Below are 18,777 nucleotides of genomic sequence, written 5' to 3'. Positions count from 1 at the left end.
GTAAGGGGATGGTGTGATGGTAATGTCACCCAGCGCAGAGGAGCCGCCCCCACACACGCACATTGGGAGCGCGTGCTGGGTAGGCTGGAGGAGCTTTTAGCGTTTTGTCAAGAGAGAAGAGTTTATTCTCTCAAGCTGTCAATCTGTCACCTCCCAGAGGCTCTGCCTTCCCTCCACATCTGCCTCCCCCTCACTGCCACCACTCCCAGGTGTGCACAGAGCTGGGGGCTGCAAAATTCCCCGTGCTCAGGCAAGGGAATTGCAGCATCTCCCAAACCTCACCAGGGGAATCGTGACATCTCCCAAACCTCACCAGGCTGGCCCCAAAATGAGAAGAGCATTGACTGCAGGAGATGAACATTTCAACATTTCAACTCTTGGTGCTGTTTCAACTAAGGCTTTCAGCATGGAACGACCTGTAATTCCATGCAGGTGGAATGAAAATTTCACTGTAGGGTTTTGTTTGTTTGTTTGTTTGTTTGTTTGTTTTTTCTTTTTCCCCAAATGATATTGGCTGAAAAAAATTCCAGGAAAATGTGATGCTGTCAAAAGGAGTTAGATTCATGGGTCAGTAGGGTCCTTGCACTCTCCTGAGCATCTACTGCTGCAAGGCAATGTAAACCCAGCTTATCTGCTGTGTCCTGCTCAAGTTTGGTGACACGTTGGAGGACACCAATGCTGGACTGTGTTATTGGGTCTCCCAGTCCTGCAGTTGTCCTGCCAGTTTCCTAAATCCCCCTTCTCATCAGATTCCTTCATTAAACATAGATTAGATCAGATGGTGCTTCTTTCACTACAAAGTAATTTGGCTTTCCATTTAGTGGGCCCATCTGATAAATAATGTCTTGAAATAATGTAATTCCACCTGCCCTTGGTCACACTGAGTCTGTGCTGGACTTCTGCTCCCTGCCGAGCTCCAGCTCAGTGCTCCCCAATCTCAGGGTGCAGTTTAAGTCCCTGCTGTAGGAAGCAAGCCCTGCTTGAGGAATGGAGACGAAACCCATCAGATTATCTTAATTTACTGATGAACAGGCAAAGTGATGAAGGCAGAGGTGGAAATGCCCTCTCTGATTGTCAACAGTAAGTAGCTAAAGAGAGTGTAACCCCCAGAGAGGTCACATTTCAGTAGTTTTCTCCTCTGGCAGGCCTTCCATGTCCTAGCCCCATTCAAACCCAGTCCCTTTCTTCTCTTGCAGGACGTGGGCTCTCTCATGCCTTGCCTCACTCTTCTTCCCTCGTAAAACCTCCTCCCAAATGATGGCAGCTGCCTCCTTCCGCTATGGTGTGACCATCACCGGGGCCGTGCTGCTGGTGACCGGGACACTGTGCTTTGCCTGGTGGAGTGACGGGGAGGTGGGCAGCCCTGCCGGTGGTGGGACTCCCCTCCTGCCGCCCCGGGAAGCTGAGGTGGTTCCCAGCTCCTCCTCCAGCGCTTTGCTCCGCTCAGCCAGCTTCTTCTGCTGTGGCATCGGCGGCATCCTCCTCCTCTTTGGGCTCCTCTGGTCTGTGAAAGCCAATGCCAGGGTGGTGTCCCGCCGCTACCAGTACCATTTCCCCAGGGACCTGCAGTACTTCACCGCAGAGCCTCCAGAGAAGTGGAACTGCAGGTGGGTGCCATGTTGCTTCACGGCGCTTGGGTGGGAAGAAGTCTTCTAGCAGGGCCTGTTGTGACAGGACAAGAGGTGATAGTTTTAAATTAAAGGAGGGGAGATTCAGGCTGGACATGAGGAAGAAATTTTTTACACTGAGAGTGCTGAAACCCTGTCCCAGGTTGGCCAGAGAGGTGGTGGATGCCCCATCCCTGGAGACATCCCAGGCCAGGGTGGATGGGGCTCTGAGCAACCTGATCTGGGTGGAGATGTCCCTGCTCATGGCAGGGGGGTTGGACCAGGTGAGCTTTGAAGGTCCCTTCCAACCCAAACTGTTCTATGATTCTATAAGTCAAGGGTGCTCACTGTCTGCTCCCATGGCTGTTGCAGCCACAGCCGGCTATCCTTGCCTGGCGGGGCCATCACTGGCCAAGGCAGACATGTCCTTAGCAGAGCCACCAAGCAAAAGACAGCATTGGTTTTCTGGCAGAGTGCCTGGGTTTGGGGGCAGGGGGGGTCATCCAGACCTCCAGCTGTTGAAAGCTTCCCTGGTGCCACAGGCCTGCAGCGCTCTGTAAGGACGATGGGGTTTGTGGCATCTTTAATGGAAGCAAAATCTATGTTAAAAGGGACTTAAAAGAAAAAAAGAAGGAAAATAATCCTCAGATTGGCATTGAGAGGGGAGTGCACGTGGAGGGTCTCTTTACAAAGCCTGTTTTGGTGTGTGGGAAGACCCCTTGAGCCCCCAGACGCTACTGCTACTTGTTGGGTCTTCATATTCTTCTTGTGTGGCCTGAGACTATTTCCACTTCTTGATTTAAAAGTTTTTTGATCAAAAGGGCTTTTTTTTTCCAGAGACTGCTGTGGAAGCCGAGCCAGCCGGCCCTTCCCAGTGCTGTTTTATGGGGTCACAGCAAAGACCTTAGCTCCAGCATAAATCGGGCTCTGGGGAAAAGCAGCACTAAAAGAAACTCTTAAGAACATAAAACCATAAAAATTCAGTTAGTGTGGGAGGCACGTTCCTGGTTCTCCAGGGGTTTCAGTGCCCATTTGAATATCTGGGGATGAGATTGTGGGCTGGTCTGGGTAGTCTGGGGGATTTCCTCCTCCTGCGGAGGGCTTTGCTGTGTCCCCTGCAGGAAATGTCCCCTCCTCGAGCATCCTCTTGGATGGGAAGGCATCACCCTGGCATTGCTGGTGCTGCAGCAGCTCCTCCAGCCCCAAATGTGCTGGCGTTCACACAGCAAAGCATCCTGTGCTGGGAGAAATCCCCCTCTCTGTAATTCCAGGGCAACATCCCTTTGCAAGCCAAAGCTGTTCAGCAAAAATGAGGGCGCAGATGCTCTGGGTGATAGGTCGGGGACTGAGTGCTGCTGAGTTTGTGAAGGGACATCCCTGCAGAGCATCACAGTGTTCCCTTGGGACCAGCTGTGCCCCTCCAATCCCCACAGCCTCCCCGAGCATGCTTTGCTGGGTTTTCAGCTACAAAAGCAAGTGGAGGGGGTATTGCTTTCAAAGCCTCTCCGTATTTGGTGCTGCACCATTTTGTAGGGCTCCTAGCAGGGCCATGCGCTGTGCAAAGGTTGGGCAGAGGTTTTCCCTGTACACAAATGATGTTTGCTCAACAAAGCGCTGCTGGAGGTGGCACCAGGCTTGGCTGGTGTGCGGAGGGCTCCACCAGGCATGAGGATGGGGTGTGACTGCATTGAACCAGGACACCTGGCTCTCGCCTGTCTGTTTGTGCCAAACCGCTCACTCAGCTGGCCAGCAGTTGCAGTGCTTCAGGGGTGACTCTGGGACTTGGCAGGTGATGAGGATGAAGGTGCTCTCCTGCCCGTGGGCAACAGCACGGTGCAGAATGAAGGGGCAGAGGTCTCGAGAGCCAGCACCTCTGCTGCTTTGCCATCAGCCACACCTGCAGTTGTGTTATAGCTCTAAACACCAGAGGTTCTAGCCAGGCTGCCCATCCTCTTCTTGGGTGAGGGGTTAATGAAGTCAGTGGGAACTGGGCAATGTTGCCTGTTGCAAGGTCTGATGGATGGTGCCCATCGTCCTACACGGCTCCCCAGCCTCCTGGTGCTGGGAAGCAGATGACATGGTCTTCCCCTTGTTCTGGGCATGCAAAACCTGCCCATGTGCTGTTCCCAGCACACATGTGTCCACCGTGCTCTGGGATGCTCCAGCTGATGGGGCTGATGGGTGATGGGATGGTCTGGTTGACGGGGCACTGGGATGCTCCAGTGGTTAGGTGCTGGGATGCTCCAGCTGACAGGATGTGTTGCTGGGTTTCTTCTTCTTCCCTTGCAGCACCTGGGACTCCAGCGCCATCCCCACCTATGAAGAAGCCCTGACCTGCAGACCTGCCCAAGGTGTCCCAACCTATGTCCAGCCCCCAGGGAGGAAGGAGGAGCTCACGCCGCCCCTGTACTACCTGGAGGAGGATGAGAGCTGGCAGGGCAGCCGCCGGCGCAGCTCCTCCGACAGCGCCTTGTTTCGCCCCAGCTCGTCCTGGCTGGAGACCCAGCACCCTGGGGAGCCGCAGGCAACGCCTCCCCCCAGCTATGAGAACATCAGCATCCGGGGTGTCTGAGCTGGTGCTGGCATGGGGCTGGGACTCTGCGGGTGGCTGTCTGGTCCCTCAGCTTTAAACTGAGCCCCCTCCTTTGCTGGGGTGAGAGGAGGGCAGGTGAGAGGGGGAAGGAGGAGGGGGTCCGTCTCTCTTTCCCAGCGATCACTCCAGGGCTCTCGGGATTGCGGGTCCTGTGGTTGATGTGTTCGGAGCGTTGGGGGCAACTGGCATGTTTGAAAGCCTTCATATTTTTAATAAAACTGCTGCTTGTTGCAGATGCTTTGCATTCTCTGCTCTGACCCACCCTGAGAAGCTCAGATCAGGCCAGGGGGCTGCCCACTCAAAGCAAGAGCTCAATAACAAAAACAGCAGAAAAGAATGAGGAATTGGGCCAGAGAAAAAATAGCTATGTTTGCTCCTCTTCCTCTTCAATGCCCCTTCCTGTCACATCTCCATCCCTTCCACCTTGCTTTCCCCACATACCAACATCCCACGCCTCATTTTGTTTGGTTTAGAGATGCCCAGCGGCTCACACGTGTGCTCAGGGCACCCAAGTGCACTTGGCTTTTCAGGCAGCATCCTATAAAAAGACACCCTGAGTGGCACAGCCCCCTCCCTGCCCACCACCAAGGTTTGCAGCCTTGCCCAGGGGAAAGGCTGTCAGCATCAGGGGCTGCTGCTGGTTGCTCCATCCCATTGAAATAAGGGGCTGCCCTGGGCCCCCTGCAGACCTGTGGGGCTGCAGAGTGGCTGCAGAGCCATAGCCAAATGTAACATATTGTTTGTAATATAATAAATAATTTTTCGTAAGTCAGGTATCTGTGCTCCTGTGTAGGAAGGCAAGCAAGGGAACAGAATGAAGGCTAATTAAAGCCGCTGCTCTCTGGCTATCAGACGTGTGGTGGGAAGGGGACACCTTTTGACCATCCAGCTCCATCTTACCAAACACAGGGCACATGGACGCTCTGTCCTTCCTCCCCCCCCAGGTGGATCAACCTTGCTCCATCCTTCCCCAGCTTCAGCCCTCCTTCACAGCCCAGTTGCAGCCCCACTGATGAGTTCCCAGCACCCAGCTGGAGCGAGGTGGTAGCTATTCCCAACCCACCAGCCTCCAAAAAGACTCTGGAGTGCTCACTCCTCCCCTGCTGCAGCCCTGCAGCCCTTGCAAACATGCTGCACCCTGACATCCCCCTCATTTGGGGCTCTGCAGCTGTGATTCATGGCCGAGTCCAGCTCCAGCCCCCAGCCAGGGCTGGGACAGCCCTGTCGGGACCAACCGCTCTGTGTGTCTCTGTCTCCCCGTGTTCCTGCCTCTGCCACCATGTCCTCCTCTTCCTCCCCATCCCAGACATGGGGTCCGACCGCCGGTGCCTGCAGGGAAGGTTATGCGGACATGTGCTGACCGGCTTCATTGGAGTGTGAACAGGGGTGGGTGTTTGCATTCATTACAAACCCATTAAAAACTGGCTAGCTCAGCCCTGGGCAGGACCAGGCTCAACTTGCAGCTGATCCTCAGCCCCTGGCAGCCTCCCGAGACAGAAACCACTCCTTGCTGTACCCTTGGGTGTGCTCAGCAGGCAACAGCCGCAGGGAAACGGGCTTCACGGGCTTCCCCAGCATCTTTTCTCCTTCCCTGCCTCTACAACTTGGCACCCATGGCTGAGGAGAAGACCTTTCGCTATGGGTTCATCATGCTGGGTTTCTTTCTGGTGATGACGGGGATGTTCATCATGAGCGTGGAAAAGCCCCAGATCTACATCACCTTCTGCACCCTGGGTGTCCTGCTCGTGGCCGTTGGCATCACCTGGAGCATGTGCCAGTGTTACCCTAAGGTAGGGTCTGTTCCACCGCCTCGGAGGGCTGGTTTTGGGGGGGCTTCAGCTACTGTGGACATGTAGCCATGGGCTGTGCCTCAGTTTCCCCATCCATGGGGTGGGGTAGCAGGAGATCCCATGGGAAAGCCGGCTGGGGTGATCCAGAGGGGGATGTGTTCGTTTGTGAGGCTCATGCTCTGCTACACCTCCGCAGTGATGCCTGCAGGATGCGACCCCACTCCCTCGCCCTGCTGCACCCCTCCCTGAGACTGGGGCTTAGCTCTCAAGCAAGCAGAGGGGAATAAGCCCAAGAAAATCAGCTCGTGTTCTTCTCTATCATGGAAATCTCCTCCCAAACCAGCCCCTTCCTTGCACCTGTGGGGGTCGGGGGCTCAGCAGGCTCCCAGGACTTCAGAAGAAGGGGCTGTTGTGACCTTGGAGGTTTTGGAGGGGCCCGCCCCCCCCGAGCACAGCCCTGACCTGCCGGTCTCCTTGGCAGAGGGCACTGCTGGCACGGCAGGGTGGCCATGCGTCCCTGCCCTGGGACACCGAGCTGGCAGAAAGGGCTTTTTTCCAAGGAGAGGTCGGCTGTGAGGCTGATCTCAGTGCTGCAGGACGGTCCATTGACAGCTTGGCTGCACCTCAAAATGTGGGGTGGTGCATGGGACCCCAAGACTAGCTGGGACCCCTGGGACTGGGGTGAAGTTGATGCCAGCTCCCCGCAAAGCTGAGCTCAGCCCAGTGAGGGGGAGATGTGGCTTTGTCACTGTGCTCAGGGCTCAAGGACAGGGGACCCTTGGGGTTGTCACTGGCCACTGACTTGTACCGTGGGCCCTGGGACCTCCCCATGGCTCATGGACACACATGAACCCCCTGGGGACAAGGTGCTGAGAGTGAAGCAGTGCTGGGTTCATTCAAACTCTTATTGATTTTCCCCATAAAACCCCTTTCCAAGCAAGACATTCAAATCTGCTAGGAAAAGTCCAAACACTCAACTGCAGGGACACCCTGGACTTTTTACCGCTGACAGGTGAGGGTCCCCATGATGCCCAGTGAATCCCCCTGGGCTCTGCATTTCTTTTCCCCACAGATAACGTTTGTCCCTGTGGACCTCGAAGCCGAGCGGTTCCTGGACCACAAACCCTTCATGCTGCCGGAGAAGGACACCCAGTAGGTCCCAGCTCCTGACCCCGGTGCCGTGAGCTGCCATTTGCCTTTTGGCAGGTGTTTCATCTGTACACACAGTTATCTGCCTGTCCCCGGGGACAAGGGCAGTGTCTGAGCACACTGGCACCAGGGACAACGACACATATTGCAGCAAAAAATGACAAGCAGGGCCCAGGGGGGAGGGGTGAGGGGGGATGGACAAGGGCTGGCTGAGCTCCCCAGGGCTGGAGCGAAGCTGGAGGGTGCAGAGCATCCAACTGCATCCCTGTAGGAATCCCCCTGCAAGGACAGAAGGGCAATGAAGGTGAGAGGTCTGGAGCACAAGGCTGATGAGGAGCGGCTGAGGAAACTGGGGGGCTCAGCCTGGAGAACAGGAGGCTGAGGGGAGACCTTATCGCTGTCTACAACTGCCTGAAAGGAGGTTGTAGCATGGAGGGTGTTCGGCTCTGCTTCCAAGTAACAAGTGACAGGACGAGAGGAAATGGCCTCAAGTTGCACCAGGGGAGGTTTAGATTGGATATTAGGAAAAAATTCTTTCCAGAAAGGGTTGTGAGGCATTGGAACAGGCTGCCCAGGGCACTGGTGGAGTCACCATCCCTGGAGGAGTTTAAAAGATGTGTAGATATGCCTCTTAGAGACATGGTTTAGTGACAATGTTACGTTATGGTTGGACTCTGTGATCTTGAGGGTCTCTTCCAATCAAAATGACTCTATGATTCAAGAATCCACTGGCCCTACTGCTGGCAAGGGTAGTGGTGTGGCCTCAGTGGCCTCTGAAGCACCTGATGGAGTATGTGTGTCCCCAAGCATGTCCTGGCTCTGCACAGGTCCAGGTCCTGCTCAGCATCCCGTTCCTCCTTCACCCACAGCTTGATTGTAGCCTGCCCCAACCAAGAGGCCACCAGCACCTACGAGAAGAGCCTGCCATCCTACGAGCAGATCCAGAAGCAGGCAGTGGGCTCGACCCCCACAGCCCAGCCCAGACCCCGCAGCTGCTCCCAGCCCATGGTGCAGGCCAGAGCAGAGGTTCATCGGGAGCAGGGGGGAGCTGGGGATCCCCCTCCAGAGACGGCTCCTTTGCTGGAAACGGAGGCAGGCAGCTGGTACGTGAGGTTTGCAGGGTTGGGGTGGCACTGGGGGGATGTCGGGTGAAATTGGGGGCATCAGACCCCAAGCAAGGGAGAGGGAGAGGAGGCAGTGCTCCCACAGCACTGACCTCCAGACCTGGAGCCTGGACAGTGTCTCAGCCCACGGGGTCTCTCAGGACCAAAATATTTACCAGGGAGAAATCAGGAGGAAATCTGAATCGCCTTTGGTTGCGATTTGCTTTTTGCTTCTATTTCATTTTACAAATACAAACAATGTCCCTCACCAGAATCAATCCCAAGTTCCTGGTCAGACTTGGATAGAAATGAGATGCTCAGTGCATGTTCCTCAAGCCAAATGCCACATGTGATGACCAAACATTGGTCCAGGAGATCCCAAAAGTGCTTTGCAGGTGATGGGAGTCTCTGGTGCAGCCTCAAGGTGTAAGCACCCACACACCTCCCCTGCCAAAATGCAGCTCCAATTGGGACAAGGCGCTTTGCTTTCTCCCCAGGACGTGGGCACAGCGTGCAAGGGCAGCAGCTACTTTGTCCCATGGGCAGGAGAGGGACCAGCAGGCAGGTTGAAACCACAGAGGCAGGCAGTGAGGGTTGAGACAGGGCCCTCCTGGGGTGGCCAAGCCATCCAACAAGGGGACTGGTGACTCTGGGACACTGGCTGAGTGATGCTGAGCTCTGCCTGCTGCCTCTCAGCCCTCCCTGTTCCCGCAGCCCCCCCCAGCCGGCCACGGGGGCTGCACCGCTGGCATCGCTCCTGGAGGACATGGACACGCCATCGCTGGAGGGCTCCGTGCCCAGCAGCCCCGTGCCACGGGGTCGTCCCCCGCCATACACCACCCACTCCGGCTGCACCCCAACCAGCTCTCCAGCCAGGGGAGAGAACCCCAGCTCCCCCCGCAAAGGCACCAGGGAGGAGGATGACCTGTATTATGGGCTCCGAGAGGGGCCGGACACTCTCCTTGAGGACAGTGACTGCCTTTTTGAGCCTGAAAACTGATTTCCTGGAGAGAAGAGCCACTTGGCAAGGACCCATCTCGTGGAGGGGACACAAACATCACAGCCTGGAAGGGAGAGGCTGGGGCTGCTCCCCAAAAGTCCCTGCAGTGTGGAGGAGCGCCCAGGCTCCTGCCCTTCCCCCGTCCCATCCTGTGCCCCTTGCACCCCCTCCCTGACCTGCACCAGAGGCTGCTGTTCTGCAAAACCCAAGAGGAGCATCATCATCTCCCAAATTTCTGCAGCAGAAGGGACAAGGACCCTCTCACTGACCCCTTTGGGTGGGTGCAGATGAGCATGAATGCCGGGCTGGGCAGGATCTGGGCTAAATAATGTACTTAGGAAGGGGAGAGATTAGCTTTGCTGCTTGAAACAGGATCAGTGTTTAGGTAGGTAAAGATGTATTCACCCCAGCTAGGCTTTATGAGGAAAGTATGTCTCCAAGGCCTTTTTCTCACTTATCAAAGCTCCTCTGGAATTAAAATTAGATCCTGAAACTCCTGCAGCAGCCAGCCTTGATGTTTTTGCCCTGGAAAGGCTCTCCAGGTCGGGAGGGGGGTGATAGCGGGGAGAGACCGTGCAGACCCCATCTCCTGCACGAGGAGCAGCTTCCAGCGCTGATGGGTGCAGGGGAATGGCTGTGGCTTCCTGAGGGCTTGCCAGGCTTGGCATGGGGTGAGAAAGCCCAGCTGGTACTGGGGACAATGAGCATGTTGCAGCTTTCAGGCCACTCAAGGTTGCGGCTTTGGGCAACCTTCTCTCAGCTGGGTTGGTGTCATCAGCTGTGGCACTGTAGGTGGCTTTGCATGCCAGCAACTGCTGTCCCCAAACTCCCTCTGGATAAAAAGTGTTTGTTTCAAGTCGCAGGGATGGAGCTAAGGCTGGTTTGTCACAACAGGGGCAATACAGTGTCTTTCGAGCAGCCTGTTTGCAACACACAGAGATGGCAGCGCTGGCAGGAGCTGTGACCTCTGCCTGCCCTTCGGCTGCTCAAGGCTGTAGGCTCTGCATGGCTGAGCCTCCCTGGGGAAGCTGAATTTGGCTCAAAGCATCATCAGATCCAGTATGGGGATGCTGAGAGTCCCTCACCTTGTTTTTGGAAAGCTGGACTGGGTGCTGCGGGTGCCTGGCATGGCCCAAGGAGGCTTGGGAGCACATACCTACTGGCAGAGAGGCTCTTCAGAAAATGTATGCAGTCTGACAAGCCCAAAAGTGGAGGGAAAGCTGTCTGTCCTCCAGCACCTGAGAGGGATGGAGCATGGGAGCCTTGGAAATGATGCTCCTCACACCTAGTGAGCGCTTTGCCTGTGCAGTCCAGGGTGTTGCAAGAAATGGCTCTACCTGGGGGCTCTGTGCCCCAGTGACACCCGTCCTGGTGTTACTGCAGCCCTTGCTCACCTTCGTGTAACCGCAGCACAGGGACAAGGACAGCGCCCTGCGCACTTGGGGTGTTTATGGCCAATGATGCCCTCAGGCAGGTGGGGAACAAAGACACCCGTGTTTGCTAAATATTGCTGGCAGGGTTGTGAGTGGCTGTCCAAGAGGAAGCGTCACCCAGCAGTTTACACTTGCTCTATCCCTGCCCGTCCTTCCTGACTGGGGGGAGTGGGGTGGCTGTGGGGAAACCGCTGGGATGGGGCTGGTTTCTGGACAGTGTCTGGGCCAGGACCTGGCCCTGTGTCACTGGCTCTTATTGGGTGTGGGAACCCTGTAGAGACCTGGAAGCTTTTTCCCATCTCACGTCCTGGGACTCACTACCACTTTTGGCAAAATAAACTAATTTTCCAAAGTATTTCCTTTGGGCAGGGCAGAGGGGTGAGATGGGGGAGCTGAAGCCTCCTCCCCCTCCAGGATGCCATTGTGCAGCTGGATTCGAATCCCCACACCGCTCAGCGATGCGTCCTTGCGCAGAGGCTGCTGCAACCAGAGGGTTCAGCTCCCTCCGCGCCAAAACGCGGTTAAACATTGCGAGAAACGGGGCATTCCTGCATCGCATTAAACCCCGCAGAGCCCCGGGCCCCGCCCGCCCGCCCGGCTCCCGCGGGAGCCCCGTGTCCGCGGGACACGCCGGTTACGGTCACCCGCGAACGGGACTGTGCCCTCCACAGGAGGGGAAGAGCAGGTGCGCGCTGCCCGCGCTGCCCACGCGGGAATGGGTCGCGGCGCGTGGCCACGGCAGCGCACCAGTGGTGTAGTGGTATCATGCAAGATTCCCATTCTTGCGACCCGGGTTCGATTCCCGGCTGGTGCAGAAATAGCCTTTCTGCAGTAACTGGTCAGGTTGCACTCAGCTGCTCGAAAAATAGGGGGTAAAAAGGCTATCTTTCGCCCTTTTGCCTCTGCCATAGGGGGTGTGCGGGAGGGTCCCCGGCCCTGCGTCACCCTGCCTTCTGCCAGCACAGCCCCAGGGCTCCACGGCTCCCCTGGGGTTGGAGGCCAGCAGGGGATTTAGGTGCCCCCTCCCCCTGGTTGGGGTCTTCTCTGTTGCATTTTCTGCTCTCTCCTTACCCCTCCGCTAAACAGGACCCCCTCCCTTTACACAGACACAGCCTGCGGGTACCACTGCCCTCAGCAGCAGCAGGAATTGCTGCTGGAAGCTCCCCTGTGTGACTGGATGGGAATCAGGTCTCTTCTCTACAAGATGCAAGTTTTTGGCTATTCCTGGATATTTTTTAATGCAAAAAATAATCTTTCTGCAGATATCCACTCCTTCCAGAGAGCTCTGGGTCTGGGTGTCTCTCACATTCCTTGCGCAGGTGTTGGGGTTGGGTATTCAGGCCAAGACCTCCCTGTGTTGCTCAGCACATGTGGGTGCACGTGGGGCTTCAACTTTGCCACCTCCTTCTCTGTGGGCTGCCCCTGTCCTTCCCTCAGACACAGCTTGTCCCCCAGGGCAAAAGGAAGCAAATGAGTCCGTAGGGAGAGGGAGACTTTCCCCTCCAGAATGGGGTCCCCCAGTGATTCACCTGCCTTGAAGGTGTCCGGAAGCATCAGCTGTGTGTTGCAGGACTTAGCAGTGCCTGATTACACTGAGCCAAAAAACAGGAGAGAGACTTATCCCCCTCAGGAGCCCGCTAGACACCAGACCCTGGCAATGTCAGCTCACCGTGGCAGAGAGCAGGTGGGAAGTGGGGTCTGACGTCCCCCCACTTACCCAAACCAGGGTGCAGGCACCCAGTCGAGGTCTCATTAAAAATAGAACATATACATCTCCATAAAACTTATACATCCATATAAAACATGTACATCCACATAAAACATAAAAACTCTGAGGAGCCTATAAATAGCCAGTGAAAAAACAAACAAACAAACAAACAAACAATAAAAAAATTGCTATTTCCCCCAGTAGCAGCGGGCAGGGAAGGTCACTGGGGATATTGGGGCAGCAGGGAGCCCGGCGCTGTGGAGGGGCAGTGATGGAAAGCAGCAGCGAAAGCACCAACTGTATCCCAGAAAAAATAATATTTGCGATGTGTGACGACTCTGTAAAAAATGCCTAAACAGGATTAGAGGCTTTCATGGAAATTTATCTCTGAAGTAAGCCAGTAAGAGGCACATAAAAGCTTTCATCCCTTTCTGAAAATAGTCCTTGACAGTCTGCGTTTCGCTTGCCAGAGCTCCCACGGATGCACGGGCACTCTGGGGGGGAATTCCCAGCTGGCTGGTGAGCAGCGGCTGCTGCGGGCAGCGCTCCCGGCGCCCCCGCTCGCCCCGCGCCCCCACGCCGTGCGCTCCCCCGCGCCCCCCGCTCCCCTCCCCGTTAATGGTTAACCCGCCCGGCTGGGCCGACGGGGCCGGCGGCGGTGGCGCCATCCCCGCCGCGCCGCGCCGGGCAGAGCCTCAACCGCGGGTCCGCTCCGGCTCTTCGGCTTCTCCGCGGGTGCGCGGCGGGTCCTCCGCGGCCGGGGCTGCGCTGCGCTGAGGGGACTCGGCGGCTGCCGGCAGCTCCGCGTTGCCCGTCGGGGCTCGGGGCCGCCATGGCCCCGCGGGTGCTGCCGCTGGTGCTGGCGCTGGTGCTGGCGGGGGCGGCGGCGGAGCTGGCGGAGGAGCTGGTGGGGGCGCTGCGGGCGGCCGAGGAGGGGGCAGCCGCGGTCGGGGCCGCCCCGTCGGGACCCGCCGCCTTCCACCGCGCCGCCAAGGTGAGGAGTGTGGGGCGGGTTGGAGCGGGGGGGGAGGCCAGGGCAGCCACGCGTGTATGTGTCCCCCAAACCCGGTGCTCGTGTCCCCACAGGTGTCGTGGCGGCTGCCTGGGCGCTACATGGTGGTGCTGCACGCGGGCAGCAGTGAGGCCGAGGTGCGAGGGACGGCATGGCGGCTGCAGGCCCGGGCGGCTCGGCGGGGGTACCTGAGCGAGGTGCTGCATGTCTTCCACCTGCTGCCTGCCTTCCTAGTGAAGATGAGCAGGGACATCCTGGACATGGTTCGTGGGGCAGAGGGTCCTGGGCTGGTGGGTCACAGCAAAGGGTAGCAGGAAGGATGAGCGCTGGTTTCTCCCTAAGCTCTGGGGGAACAGGAGCTTTGCCACCACGCTGTGTCTCCTCCCCGCAGGCGCTGAAGCTGCCGCACGTGGAGTACATCGAGGAGGACGCCTACATCTTTGCCCAGAGCATCCCTTGGAACCTGGGCAGGATCATGCCGCTGCAGCCCTTGGCTGCCTACAGCCCGCCCAGTAAGTGCCAGGGTGTGGGGGGAGAAGCACAGGGGCTTGGGGAAGGGTCAGTGACCCCGTCCCCTCTCCTCATCTCAAGGAGATGGGGGATATCCCTGTACTACGTCGTGCTGTGTCTCTAGAGCTACATTTTGGGAGCATCCCAGGTGCCTGGGCTAACTGTGGCTGTGGTCGCTTTTCCCCACCTTCCTGCGTTCGTGGTAGATAAAGGTGAGTTGGTGGAGATTTACCTGCTGGACACCAGTGTGCAGAGCACCCATCGGGAGATCGAGGGCAAAGTGCTTGTGACCGACTTTGAGAATGTCCCCGAGGAAGACAGCACCCGCTTCCACAGGCAGGTGAGCCTCTGGGTGCCGCATGCTGTAGCCTGGTGAGAGCATCCCCCTGCACCTGCAAAACTCTGGTCAGGCTTGTGGGGCTTCTCAGGACAAGAGGGTCACTTGGCTCGTGGTAAAATGCTGGACAGGACACACAGCAGTGGGAGCTGGAGGATGCTGGGATGCTCAGTGTGGTCTATTTGGGGTTGTGGCTGAGCCAAGCAGGGCTCCTTTCCCAGGAAAGCAGGCGGGGGGGGGGGGCATGGGTGCATCTCGAGGTGTTGTTGCAAGAGGGAATCAAGGTCCACCCTCATTGCTGTGTGCACAGGGGACCCCAGTGTGAACACAGCCCCAAGGAAGGCTGGCTGCATCCCCCATCCTTTCCGCCAACTTGTCTCCTTCTACACAGGATTATTTTTTTTCTTTTCCCCCCACCCTGAAATATTTTTAAGGATTTATTCTGCAGCAGGATTTAGCTGGTGCCAAGCACAAGGGGTAGGGTGGGATGGGGAGAATGCTGCAAACCTACTTGGATGCAATGAGCCCAGGTGTAAAACCATAGTACCTGTGCCAGGCCAACAAGTGTGACAGCCACGGGACCCATGTGGCCGGGGTGCTGAGCGGGCGCGATGCTGGTGTGGCCACGGGTGCCAACATCCACAGCCTCCGCGTGCTGAACTGCCAGGGCAAAGGCACCATCGGTGGGACCCTCATCGGTGAGTCACCCCGCACCCTGGGGAGCAGCGCACTCCCTCCTGGAGCCCCCTGCATCGTCCCCCTCCTGTGAGAGTGTCCCGTCCCTTGTCTCATCCCCCCAGGCCTGGAGTTTATCATGGCGAGGCTGGAGGCTCAGCCTTACGGACCACTGGTGGTGCTGCTGCCCTTCGCTGGTGCCTACAGCCGTGTGCTGAACGCTGGCTGTCGGCGGATGGCGCGAATGGGGGTGGTGATGGTCGCGGCTGCTGGTAACTACAAGGATGATGCCTGCCTCTACTCACCAGCGTCTGAATCGGAGGTACAGGCTGGGGGGGTCCCCAAAGCTTGGGGACATGTGGGGACATGCTACTACCTCTCCAGGCTCATCTGTTCTGGTGCCAAGTGGGCTGGGGCTGTGCATCTCATCCCGCCCATGGTCACTGCCCTGGCAGGTCATCACAGTTGGTGCCACCAACAGCGAGGACCAGCCCGCTTCCATTGGCACCCTGGGCACCAACTTTGGCCGCTGTGTGGACCTCTTCGCCCCGGGGGACGACATCATCGGCGCCTCCAGCGACTGCAGCACGTGCTTCACGGCACAGAGCGGGACATCACAGGCGGCCGCGCATGTGGCAGGTGAGCTCGGCTGCGGGGTGGCGGGCAGGGCTGTCCATCTGCCTGCTGGTGCTGGGCATCTGTCCCTGCAGGCACAGGATGTCAGGGCTGCCTGTGCTGAGGACATTTTTGAGTGCCATAGTGCCATAGTTTTGGCACATTTGGGTGCTACAGACCTCACAGAGCTTCCGCATCCTGTGTGTGTGTATGATGGGATGCAATGATTCCTCTCACGTCTCTCTGGAGTTGTGTTACTCGGGGGGGTTATGTGTAGCTGGCTGTGCAGCCCCCAGGTCTCACTGCAGCCCCTATGGGCTCTCGGCAGGCATCGCCGCCATGCTGCTCAGCGCCGAGCCCCAGCTGAGCCTCGCCAAGCTCCGGCAGCGTCTCCTGTACTTCGCCACCAAGAATGTCATGGACATGGCTTGGTTCCCTGAGGAGCAGCAGCTCCAGACACCCAACAGTGTGGCCAGGCTGCCCGCCCGGCTGGGTGCAGGTAAAGACCTCGGCTGCCCGCTGCGTGCTTGGCAGAGCTCTGCCCGTGCTGGCGAGAGAAGTGCCTGGGTGAAAGCACGGTGCATTGGCAGGGCATGTCCCAGTGCATGGGGTCGGGGTGCCCGCTGTGCCGCTGATGCCGTCTGTCCCATTACAGACGAGCAGCTGTACTGCCGTTCAGTGTGGTCGGCACACTCGGGGCTCACCCGGCACGCCACGGCCGTGGCTCGCTGCGCTGGTGCTGAGGAGATGCTCAGTTGCTCCAGCTTCTCCCGCAGTGGCCGGTGGCTGGGGGAACACATGGAGGTGAGCAGGGTGTTCAGATCCAGAAGTGCTGCCCCTGGGGTGGCCGCTGGCCTTGCAGGGGTGTTCCCATGCCCCAAGCACCCCCGGTGACGCTGTGCTGCCCCGGCTGCAGGACAAGAATGGGCAGAAGCAGTGTGTGGCCCACAACGCTTTCCGGGGCCAGGGTGTCTACGCCATCGCCAGGTGCTGCACGTGGCCCAGGGCTCAGTGCCAGATCAGCACCAGCTCTGTGGTGGCCGAGGGGGTCGGCTGCTCCTCGCGGGACCATGTGCTGACCGGTAATGCCCGACATGGCGGGTTACAGAGCCTTGAGCCAGAATCCCAATGGCCAAGGGTGTTTCTACCAGAAAAACTCTGGGAGGTGGGGATGAAAGGGTGGGTTTGAGTGCTGAGCTAGCAGGGAATCATAGAATAGTCTGGTTTGGAAGGCACCTTCAGAGCTCATCCAGTGCCACCCCTGCCATGAGCAGGGACATCTTCACCAGCTCAGGTTGCTCAGAGCCCTGTCCAGCCTGGCCTGGGATGTCTCCAGGGATGGGGCATCCACCACCTCTCTGGACAACCTGGGACAGGTTCTCACCACCCTCAGTGTAAAAAATTTCCTCCTCGTGTCCAGCCTGAATCTGCCTTCCTTTAGTTTAAAACCATCACCCCTTGTCCTATCATGACAGGCTCTGCTAAAAAGTCTGTCACCATCTCATAGGCCCCTTTTAAGTACTGAAGTGGGACATGTGTTGCATGTGCAGAGGCAGGAAGGGCTCGGGGCTCAGTGGGGACATTCCTTAGTGCCAGTGTCTGCCCTGGGATGCTGCCACGGCTGCCCCATGCTGACAGCCCATCTCTCCTTGCAGGGTGCAGTTTCCACTCCCCCACCACAGTGCTGGGTGATGGTGGCAGACCCGTCCCGGGGCCAGGGAGTGGGCCCAGCCACTGTGCTGTCAGGACAGAGGTGATGGCACATGCCTTGTGCTGCCCTGCTGCCAATCTTGAGTGCCAGGTGAAGGAGCACATGTCCCTGGGTGCTGTGGAGAAGGTAGGGACGGTGCACGCTCCTCTGCCATGGTGCCATCCTCGCCTCTGCTCATCCCTCTGCCACCTTGATTTGGGGTCAGGTTGGCTTTGGCATCTCGTTGCGACTGTAGCTCCAACCCCAGCCTTTGGTGATGTCCCCAATCACCTACCTGTATTGGGACATTCCCCACAGCTGGGGTCCAGCGGCTCAGTGCAACACCAGCCACATCACCCTGAGCCCTGGGGACCATTGGGGACAGGCAGAGCCTTTGCTGACCCATGGAGTGTGACCTCTTCTCCCCCATTAGGTGACAGTGGCCTGTGATGACGGCTGGACACTGACGGGCTGTAACGCCCATTCCCAGAGCCCCGGCACCATGGGAGCCTACGCCATGGACAACACCTGCGTGGCAGCCGGTGTCCCGGGCAGCAGCGTGGTCACGGCCATTGCCATTTGCTGCCGGAGTCGGCCCTAGGGACGGGCTGAGCTGAAGCCACAGCCACCCTGGCCCAGCGTGGTAGGGAGGGGAGCCTGGCTGGATGGCTGTTCACCAGCTCGGTGCCTTCCCGGGGCTGAGCTGGCACTCCTAGCATGGTCCATGCTCCGACACGCTCCACGCTTGGGCTGCTGCCGTGGTTGGTACAAGCTCCTCACCCTCTTGCATGCCATGGGGCCAAGCCCCAGGGTGGCTCTGCAAGAGCTTCCCAAAGTCCTGCCCCATCACTGGAGCCATCCCAGCATCCTTTCCCCACCACACACCGGGCATTTCTATAGACACCCTGACTGTACAAACCATCTCAAGGCTCTTTGTTCTTGTTGTCACTCAGCACATGACAAAACCACTACCTTGAAAAAAAATGCAACAAAGCCAATTGTGGTGAGGGTTGTTCCTTTATTTTCTGGTAGTTGCTCGTTAGATGTCAGCTAATGCTCCTTAGCACCTGCCATTTTTGGCCAGTTTTATACCTGCTTACTCGTGTACTTAGGAGATTACTTTTTAGTCAAGTGTAAGGGCTCTAGTTTAAACAGTCTGCTTGTTTAATTAGATTTTAATCTGCATTGCTACAGAGTCAGCTACTGCTTTGTTAGTATTATTTTGTTGTCATTAAGTGAAAGCTAATGATCTGCTGGTGGTATACATTTCTTTAACAGGGCTTCCCAAGACACATAGAACTGGCTGTAATTCCTTTTGAAACAAAAAGAAAAAAAAAAAAAAGAAGAAAAAGCTTTCATAGTATCTTGGTTTTTACATTTGTACCTTAAATATTTATTTGAAATTTTATAAATAAACATTTTATAAACGTCTTTTTAAAATAAAAAATTCATAACCAGTGCGTAGCAGATATGATCCTTTGTCCAGCTTCATGTACATCCCTGGGCTACTAGTGTGGAAGGGGGAGCTGGCACCCGCCTGGCAGGGCTGCTGCTC

General features: G+C 57.3%; 3 protein-coding genes across 3 annotated transcripts; all 3 read left to right on the top strand.

Annotated features, from left to right (window-relative positions):
- The first annotated feature begins 1,243 nt into the window (after positions 1 to 1,243).
- TMEM61 (transmembrane protein 61) lies at positions 1,244 to 4,242 on the top strand. The gene is made up of 2 exons (XM_082053848.1): positions 1,244 to 1,607; positions 3,897 to 4,242. The coding sequence occupies exons 1-2, from the start codon at positions 1,255 to 1,257 to the stop codon at positions 4,177 to 4,179; spliced, it is 636 nt and encodes a 211-aa protein (XP_081909974.1). The 5' UTR covers positions 1,244 to 1,254; the 3' UTR covers positions 4,180 to 4,242.
- Positions 4,243 to 5,813: 1,571 nt separating this feature from the next.
- On the top strand, positions 5,814 to 9,242 carry BSND (barttin CLCNK type accessory subunit beta; the record flags this gene model as incomplete). The annotated part of the gene is made up of 4 exons (XM_082053594.1): positions 5,814 to 5,990; positions 7,063 to 7,142; positions 8,009 to 8,242; positions 8,957 to 9,242. 4 exons carry the CDS (start codon positions 5,814 to 5,816, stop codon positions 9,240 to 9,242), a joined length of 777 nt encoding a protein of 258 aa, XP_081909720.1.
- Positions 9,243 to 13,215: 3,973 nt separating this feature from the next.
- PCSK9 (proprotein convertase subtilisin/kexin type 9) lies at positions 13,216 to 18,032 on the top strand (the record flags this gene model as incomplete). Its single annotated transcript, XM_082053368.1, has 12 exons — positions 13,216 to 13,377; positions 13,470 to 13,658; positions 13,787 to 13,907; positions 14,112 to 14,245; positions 14,799 to 14,940; positions 15,043 to 15,239; positions 15,373 to 15,556; positions 15,861 to 16,031; positions 16,188 to 16,336; positions 16,449 to 16,614; positions 17,188 to 17,369; positions 17,656 to 18,032. The coding sequence occupies 12 exons, from the start codon at positions 13,216 to 13,218 to the stop codon at positions 17,821 to 17,823; spliced, it is 1,965 nt and encodes a 654-aa protein (XP_081909494.1). The 3' UTR covers positions 17,824 to 18,032.
- Positions 18,033 to 18,777: the final 745 nt, after the last annotated feature.

The sequence above is a fragment of the Streptopelia decaocto genome (genome assembly GCF_964273445.1).
Source record: "Streptopelia decaocto genome assembly, chromosome: 5".
NCBI classification, from domain to species: Eukaryota; Metazoa; Chordata; class Aves; order Columbiformes; family Columbidae; genus Streptopelia; species Streptopelia decaocto.
The sequence above is the reverse complement of the archived record's forward strand: the minus strand, read 5'-3'. Positions and strand labels throughout refer to the sequence as shown.

Coding starts and splice junctions, on each gene's coding strand:
- TMEM61 (XM_082053848.1), top strand. CDS start 1,255: ATGATGGCAGCTGCCTCCTTCCGCTATGGTGTGACCATCACCGGGGCC. Junction 1,608..3,896: donor CCAGAGAAGTGGAACTGCAG/GTGGGTGCCATG, acceptor CTTCCCTTGCAG/CACCTGGGACTCCAGCGCCA.